This window comes from Cyprinodon variegatus, unplaced genomic scaffold (assembly GCF_000732505.1).
Source record: "Cyprinodon variegatus isolate N-32 unplaced genomic scaffold, C_variegatus-1.0 Scaffold658, whole genome shotgun sequence".
In the NCBI taxonomy this organism is placed as follows: Eukaryota; Metazoa; Chordata; class Actinopteri; order Cyprinodontiformes; family Cyprinodontidae; genus Cyprinodon; species Cyprinodon variegatus.
Window position 1 is genome coordinate 93,114 of NW_015151111.1, and position 9,528 is coordinate 102,641.

The following is a 9,528-nucleotide window of genomic DNA, read 5'->3' on the forward strand; positions in this document are numbered from 1 at the left end:
GAAAGGATACATAATCCACCTGCAGTTACACCAAGATAGGTTTTAAATTTTCTTGTAACTACTCTCAGAGGATTTAGGACAATAAGTCTTTCATCCTTGACCTTTCAGATGAGTTCTAAATGTAAAGCACAAAGTCTCTGCTGGGGACACTCATTTTATCACTCAGCCAAGGCCTGCTGGCTTTAGTATCCTTTTGTGTCAATTTAAAAGTTGCTCTCATTTGGGCAGAGAAGTATAGACAAAGATGACTAAAGTGGTCTTAACCTCAAAAGGACAATAATAACTGACTTTATAGTAACAAAGAAAGGAACTTAAATTATGTCCTAGTCATTTTGTGGGAGTGCCTCATTACGAGATAACATTAAATACAAATTAAAATCTAAGTGAAGCAACCAAAACAGAAACCTATATTTTATCCGAGCTTGGTATTTGGTATTTTCTGCACCAAAACCCTAGCCACAGCTGGCACCCGTAGATATATGACCACACAATGTCACCGCATCAACATCGTGTTTTGTATTTTGCTGTTTTTCTATTCTTAAATGTCTAAAATCCAACAAGCAGAACGCTGGCACACACACAGTGCACAGAGCTAAACAACAAATTGCTGCTCTAGGCTGTGCAGACCAGGCTTTGTGGACTACTTTGCCACTGCAGTGCACCCATCACTTCGCTGGCAGAAAGAGCTTCTCTAAATTCAGTTAATGGATTTTAGGGTACAGCCTTTAAAAAAATTATTATAGAAACATCAAAGAAACATTTATATCCTCTGCACTTCTCAATTTCTCTCATATTTTTAGTCACAAACCTCAATTTATTTCTTAAACATGTAAGCTCTTTAAACTATATTATGTATTTGTTTTACATAACTTAACTGGTTCTACAAAAAAATAAAACTGCGAATAACTTCAAGATATACTAACCTAATCTACAACAGGCATGAAACATTGAAGCCGAGACCTAAGAAAAGAGCTGCAGGGCTTCAAAGCAGAGACACAGGGTCTCTGAGCTGCACTTTGGTGTCTCAGACTGTGAAACTTTCTCGAAGCCCTTTGGCAAGAAGGGGCATCTGCAAACTTAGCCTGAATGTCCACTAAACGTTGATCTCATTGAAATAGAAACTGCATGAAAATTAATTAGGGATTCGTATTATAATCAGCTAATTTCAGCCATAAAACTAAACATTAGATAATGGCTATTATCCCAATAGAACTATATAAGAGGTCCTGTTTTTGTGACAAATGAGTGAGGATTACGCATGCAGCTCCAGAGGGACATGTGCACCCAACTGGTGCATTAGTCGGCCACAGGAAACATGCTCAAGCAAAAATATATATATTTTTTTTTGTTTTTGTTTTTTTTTACAGAAAACCAAACTGCTATTTTATAATTATTATAAAAGGACAGGGGAGAAAACTAGTGTTTATCAGTAGGTCTAGAGGAAAAATGATTAACAGTTAATGATTGGTTGAGGTATAAAATATCACAAAATTAGATATCAGTGGAAAAATAAATGTTGTGCATCCATAAGATTCATTATTTGGTTATGTATTCTTTATCAACCAATGCCAGGACACAAGGTTTCTAAGAAATACTGCTCTGTGAATAAAAGCAGACCGACATTTCTGAGTTGATAGGTCTAGGCACTACTACTTAAAAAATAAAATTCTTCAGAACAAATCAAGCAAGCAGAAAGTTATGCTATCTTGTCTTTTTTCACTCATTTTGCTTTCTCTTTTGGCTTGTTCCAGGAGGAGCCCCGAGTGGTCCTTAATTATTTAGATGATATCAGAGATGACATCATATTGTGTGTAGAGTAAACTCTGTCAGGTCTTTATTTTATTTAAAACCTTCTGCCATGCCATATAAAGTAGTTATCTAGACCTATTCACAAATTCAGGATCAATTGCAATTAGTTTGGCCATATTTTAGTCATAGTTGCATAGTGGCTTATATGGTTGAACAGCAGGAATAATAGTTTTAATAGAAAAGACACAAACAAACAAACAAACAAAAAAATCGATTTAAGGGGACTCTAATAAAAATGTTTGGAGAATACCAAAGAAACAAAGACAGAAGACCAAAACTAGAAAAGCCCTCCTCAGAGAGCCCAGACCTCCACCAAGCAACAAATGCTGCCCCATATTGTGACCTTTACCTAGAGCTAAAACTCACACATGATCTGGATCATTACCAAATGTTCTGTTCTCACGTTTTTCATTCACTCGGCTTTCTTATTTAGTCAGCAGATCAGGACTTCAAGCGAGGCATGGCTCACCATTCCTGTGTTTTTGGCTTCAGTAAAATACTTCAGGACTTTTTTGAGTCCAAAGTTATCAATAGTCAGTGCTGCCACTCTTTGGTTTAGGGGGTAAGTGCTTGTTCTGCCAATAATGTTGAAGAATCCTTACAAAATTCCGGCTTCCAAAATGTAATGGATTGTTGCTTGGATGGAGGTGCACCTTTAGTAAAAATCTCATTAAAATCGGTTTATATCTTTTAAAGTTATCCGGCACACAGACAGAACCAAACTCGACAAAAAACATAATCTCCTTGTTGGAGGTAAAAATAAGTACATGATGGTTAGGAAACAGAAACAGAAAGCACTGACCACAAATCTTCAGAGGAGCCTCGAGCTCCAGCAGGATTGGCTGGCTGAGGAAGATCTCCCTGGATTTGATGCAAAGGCCACGTACCTCTGCCTCAGTCATCTGGACTATCTTCCCCGGACGACATCCTCGCACTGTAAGAGCAAAACATGACTGTAAGAGAGACTGTCAGCTTTAATAATGAGGTCTTCTCTCAAGGAGCAGCAGGGGCAGCATCAGAAAGGGGCCACGGTGGAATCGCGCTTCAAGCAGAACCACTTTAGTCTTCTTCTAAGCAGAGGAACTGGGAGTGTAAAGATGATGCTTAGAACCGATTAGCCTCAGCAGAACTTTAGAAACCCGGTGCTGAAGCTGTGAAAGCGCTAACATCCTAACTCGCAGTGTTTGCTGTTTGGCCTTTGATGCACCAGTGTGGGCTTAACCTACTTTATGTTATTCTGACCCATCTTGGAACAGTAAAAGGAAAAGAGAGAGCTGCTAAATGCTGGCTGGGGTCCAAAACTGAATAAGGTGATGTCAAAATGGATTATTTAAAGGTAAATGAAACAAAAGAAAACTTATTGTATTCTCAGGTTTCAGTAGCCTCTTTTTTTAACAGCGGCTAAAATAGCATAATTACTCAAAAACTATAGTTATTTTATCTGTTCCACACAGCTAAATGCCAGGAAAAGGTCCAAGAAAGAGTGAAAGAAAAAAATAATGGTTTGCTAAAATTCGCTTTCTAACTTTTTTTTTTTTTTTTTTTAACAAACCAATAGAAAAGAGAAAAATGAAAGCTAATGTACACCTTAGGGAATGCTTTTCTGTACATATTAATCTACACCCACATTTGACATCCTATTCCAACAAAAGCACTCAAACTTCCATTCTGTTTCTGTCACTGATTAGTCATATAATTGAATGCGCTACAAGGTTTAGACATTAAATCAAACATGATAAAATAACAAACATTTACAGATGATGCATCCGATGACCCAAAACATTATAGAGCTTTAGCCTTTTTTTTTTTTTTTGATAATTGGCCATCTACTTTTTACCCACATTCAGTGCATTTGTGCTCATTAGCAGACCCCATCAGCATGGAGTACGTTAAGCTGGGATGATCAGCCTACTCGGCTTTAACGCTCAATATTTCACTGTTGCAGTGGCATGCTGCAGACTGCCACTTCTAGAAGAGATTAGGTTTATCAGATCAACCAGTGGCAAAAGCTGAAAGTAGTAGAATCGGCTCCAATACCAGTAATAGAAAATATACTCTGAGTGCGTTAAAAACAAGGTTTCAGCAAAAATATAATGCTCTTTTGATGGATCCGTTTTTGTCTTCATCTACTTATCGTTCATTTTGTGTGCACAGGTGCATTGCTAAAATCAACTTGTAACAGCTTCATCAGGGGGTCTAGGTTTCTACTTGTAAATATGTGATGAATCTTACTTGTAGTTTTTTACAGTTCAAATATGTATTCCTAATTTCTACACGTTTATTGTCACAAATGTATGAGTTGAAAGAAATACAAAACCTAAATATATTTCAGTTTATAAACCTACATTTACCAATTCAGACAGATGACAGTTATCTTGCAACATCTCCAAAAAAACAAAAAATCTAAAATTGGCCAACAGAACACTGACTGCTGGATTTCTGCCTGCTCTAAGGTAATATACCATAAAAATATACCTACACTTGATGCAAATCCATTTCAGAATATTCTTTTTTTACTTGTGTATTTCAAGTGTTCAAGTTTCTCTTGGTATTTGTTTGAAGCTTTTGCTTTATTATTACTACTTTATTATTACTACTAGAAGAAATAATCCTTTATTGGGCAAACGGCTTTAACTAAAAGGCCTAACTTTGGTTACTTCTGGTTACTGAGCGGAAAAAGTCTGAACTACGAGGTAATCCTAATAACAAGGCTGACACACCTTTAAACCTAATCGATAAACCATTGCAAATGAGAGAATTACTGCAGACTGCAGACTATCAGTCGATTTTTGAACTGGAAAAAAAAAAACTATACTACAACAATACTAACTGCCACTCTCCCCCCCCCCAAAAAAAAAATAATGAAAAACATTTCTAGCATAAACAGAAAGTTAATATCACTTATGTTTTACAGGATTTGTTTATAATAGAAACCCATGATTGTGGCCACAAACCAATTACAGCTAAATTTGCCCCTTTATTGACTGGTAAAAACAATTTAAAGATCAAATATGTCTCACTTTTGCACTTTTATCTTCTTATGAGTCTTTAGAAAGAAACAAACAATTGAAAGGGATTTAAATATATGTTGAAGGATGAATCAGTAAAGCTTCCCACACACTTAAACCAAATAAAATGTGAAACTAAAAAAACAGGGCAGCTTTGAGGCAAACACAAAGAAACCATGGGATTCTGGTCAAATATCAAATGAAAAGGGAGATATTCTTTTTCGGTTTGGGTGAATGAATGGCCTCTATTCAAAACATTAAACACAACAAAGAGAGTTGGCTTATGTGAAAACATTCAACCATGAAGGATTAGAATGGGATTGTGGAATCATCTATGCAGAGCATTCTATGCATTGTAGTTCAACACTCTCACTCACACATCTGTTTTGTTTTCAAATTATTTAACATTGAATTGCTATAAAAGATATCCAATGAACATTTACATTGATGCATTAAATTAGATGCACGCAGACGGCCGTCAAGTCTGTAAAATGGCATTTATTTTTTCAAATCTCAACTGTTAAAACATATGTAGCTAAAATAAAAAGACCAATGATAAAACTTAAATATTCATATATTTTAGATTCATTGCACACTAACTGAAACATTTCAGGTCTTTTATTGTCTTAATATGGATGATTTTGGCAAACAGCTCATGAAAAAAACAATTCATTCTATCTCATGAAATTAGCATATTTCATCTGACCAATAAAAGAAAAGTGTTCTCAATACAAAAAAAGTCAACCTTCAAATAATTACGCACAGTTATGCACTCAATACTTGGTCGTAATACTTTTACAGAAATGACTGCTTCAATGCGGCGTAGCATGGAGGCAATCAGCCTGTGGTACTGCTGAGGTGATATGGAGGCCCAAGATGCTTCGATAGCAGCCTTTAGCTCATCCAGAGTGTTGGGTCTTGAGTCTCTTAACTTTCTATTGATAATATCCCACAGATTCTCTTCTGAGATAGGAATTTTGGGTTTTCATGAGCTGTATGCCAAAATCATCCGTATTAAGACAATAAAATACCTGAAATAATAAATAAATAATAATAATAATGAACTTTATCACAATATGCTAATATTTTGAAAAGGACCTGTAGTTGCAATGCATCCTCTTTTTTTCCCTGAACAGTAGAATCTTGATCACTAAAATTTGCACTAGGCGTAGAGTGGGTATAAAGAACAGTGTAAGCACATCCAACCAGTGTAATACTTTATTGGCAAGGAGAGTGTGAATGTATGGCAGACAATGTGTGGGAATGGAGCATTACTCATAAAAAAATACAGATGAGTATAACCAGCAAAAAGCTGTATTCTTCTTTTTTTATATATATCCTGATTAAGTGTATACATGAGAAACAAAGATAACATTACAGTAAATGTAGTAGTTAAAAAAAAACGTATCTGTATGAGTAATTATTGAGTATAATTATACACAAGATTACCATACAGGGATAATCCCCATTGAGTTCATGCCGAAGAACAAATGCATTTAAAGACAATGCAATCAAAGAAATACACCTATATTGGCAAAAAAAGAGTAGCTAATAGTTAATGCTGTATTTTGTTTTGCTTTTATGTGTTGCCTTCCACTTGTTAGTAACGAGGCCGTTTCAAACAACCTGCCCGAGGCAAAGCAAAAACGTCCCCGCCCCTCCTACTGAACATCAACCGTTTAGAAAATAAATGTGCAAAATAAAAACAGAAGCTATAAAACCGCAATGCACAAAATGTATTTATGCATTTAAAACAATTGGAGGGGTTACTGTAAGTTACGCAAAGCCTCTAACAAAACTGCGCCAATGAAAACATGTAGGCGTTCATTGCTGGAAGTGTTTATAAACACGGCCAGGCAGCTAACGGCGATGCTAGCAGCAGCTAGCCAGGGATACAACGATACCAACGGCTGATGTTAGCCTTAGCTGCTAACACTAGCCTGCGATCCTTTAAAAAAGGAAAAGAAACGGTAGTAAGTGAAACACTCGAATTAGACGACCCGAATGACAAAACTCGAACTTCTGCTGTGTTAAACAAAACACATTTAAGAAAATAAATTACCCTCCAGAAGACGAGAGATGAGGCTATCCACGTTCAATTCCCCCTCCGCCATCTTCACTGATGTTGAACAGTGTCAACTGGTTGTTATTCACAGTAGACACTAGAGGGCGCTATCGAGAAAAAAGACACAAAAAGTACAAAACAGTGATACCAGGCAAGCTGATTAAACGTTTAATTCTCTGCTATTCATAGGGAAATTTTGTAATAAAAACTACAAAATAAAATATTACAATTTTCCATAAGACTGTATCAATAATTATAAAACGCAAAACGTACCCTAATTCCAGTGATGTAAATAAAACAGAAGGCCAATTTGTGCACATCAAAACAAAGCAAATTAGGTACAGGTTAAGATTATTATTCATTGCTTAATCTAAACAGATAACTATGTTATGTTTTCCAATCAGAAACTATTAAATCTTTATCTAAAAAATTGCTAAAAGACAAAAAACAAATTGCCCTAAAAAGTATAAAAACCTTTGTGACTCTAAAAACCAAATTACCTTCTGATTTATTCTCTTATTATTTGAACTTTGCTAGTTTTAAGGTGGGGGAAAAACAATCTTAACCCTGAGACTCCTAAATAAAATACAGTGGAAAAACAGATTTTAGAAATAATGTAAACTATAGTTCAGGTAGGTCATTAAAATTGATATCAGTAAACAAATCCAGCTATTTAGATCTTAGACGATAGTTACATAACTTGTTTAATATGGAGCTAGAAAAGTCTCAAACTCACATATTTTAACCACACATGCTCAAAATCCACACATGCAAATAATTATTTAAACAAGCACATGCAAATTACATATTCACAAGACAAGATTCACAAAATTATTTCTGATGCACACACAATTTAATCTTTATTTATAAACTACTTGTGCATTTTTGTGTTGATTTTAGAGACTTACCTGATGTGACTCGATGCACAAATGCAATTTTTAACAATCTTTAAATTGCAACCAAGTGGATAACTTCATTATTTTTTGCCAATCTCATAAAACATATACCACATGTATACTTTTTTGTTATAAACCAATCACACCTCGCTACATTTCCTGCTGTTAGTTCTCTTTGCTCCAGATTGGTGTATGGTCAGTGGTCTTTCTCTGGCACGCTCTTTACCGGCGCTTTGGAGGAGGATAGTGGTAGATCTGAGCCAGATGCCCTTCAGATGTGACCAGAGCTGGGGCAAAGCGTTAGGTGGCTGGTTCTAGCTCTGGAGGCTAAGCAGGGAGTTTGAATGCCTAGGCAGAGTGCAGAGCCAGGTTGGGGGTCAGCTCTGGAAGCTATGTGAAAAGTATGAATGATAGATGACTTAACAATCCCTTTAGAGGCTAAATTGAAACAGCCTCTTTAAATGCCACCCCTTGCCTCTACATAGCATTCCTTACTTAATCAACATTTGGCTGTCTTTAACTGAAAAAAACTTTGTTTTTACTACACTATTTATTCATTGCTTTATTATTATTTTTTTTATGTGGAACTGTTGTTGATTTAATATCATCTTATTAAACATATCTTTAAAAAAACGTAAAAGAATATTAACCAATGTAGGTTGTTTTTAATTAACACAACACAAAACATGAAAAGCAACAGCTGGAATAGGATATAGAATCCAAATATGGTATCAGTCTCTGCCTCTTTCTGTTGGCTTCAGTGGCATCCTACTATTCCATATAACAAAATCATTGCTCATGTGTTAAATGTTCATGTGGTTGGCTGCAGCAGTGGAGTTACCTAATTGGTTCCAGCTTGGTAAAAAAAAAAAAAAAATGAACTGAGTCACATTAGGGGAGTTTAAAAAAATCCACACACAAATGCAGCGAAGTTGTTAAAAACCCCTGGTAGGGTATAAATTAAGATATAATTGTGTATCTTTACTTGTAAATATTACATTCATATGCCTTTTTGGATCATCATGTGCATGTATGAATCTTTTTCTGCACTTGTGTGGATTGTGCTGTGCATTTTTGGATCTTGTCATGTGCATGTGTGGATCATTTCCTTTGCATGTATGGATCTTACTCTGTGCATGTATGGATCTTGTCCTGTGCATGTGGGGATCACATATGTGAGTTTGTGAATACTGACACCCTTCTAGCTCCATAGTATGGAGCTCCATAGTTAAAAAACCAAACAGCCATGTAAGTAAAATAAGGAGAGGAGAAATAAAGCATACCAAAAGCATATCCCAGGCGTTAAATACATTGCAGATTAAGATAAATTTCTCAGCACAAAATGGGAAGCCCATGCATTCAACAAGTGCAAACCTACCGAAGTATGGCTCTTTACCTAAACTGTCATGCAACGAGACTCACAGTAAACAAAAACAATAAAGAAAAACTAGTAATGGACATCATTTATTAAATAAAATGTATTTTCTATAATATCCTTCGACCTTGTCCTAACTGATACCCTAATGATATTTACATTTTCTTCTTTTGGTTTAAGTATTTTCCACCCCTTTTAGTGGTATTATAAATAAATGAAGCTGTGTCATGCCTTACCCATTATAAGGGTTCAGTTAGGATGTTATAACACTTTTACAGCTTTTCAAGGAGCACAAGGACAAAAATAATCACCCTCAAATCATTTATTCCAACAAAATATACAATTATTTTCTTTAAACCAAACATTGAAAGAAGA

At 35.5% G+C, this 9,528-nt stretch overlaps 1 protein-coding gene across 1 annotated transcript in view; it reads right to left on the reverse strand.

Annotated features, from left to right (window-relative positions):
* ppp1cb (protein phosphatase 1, catalytic subunit, beta isozyme) overlaps positions 1-6,989 on the reverse strand; it is an 11,775-nt gene extending 4,786 nt beyond the window's left edge. The window contains exons 1-2 of the mRNA XM_015393812.1: positions 6,880-6,989; positions 2,612-2,743 (exon numbers count right to left, since the gene is read on the reverse strand). Of these exons, the coding sequence (XP_015249298.1) occupies positions 2,612-2,743; positions 6,880-6,931 (184 nt within the window). The 5' untranslated portion in view covers positions 6,932-6,989. The remainder of the gene's footprint in view (positions 1-2,611; positions 2,744-6,879) is intronic.
* Positions 6,990-9,528: the final 2,539 nt, after the last annotated feature.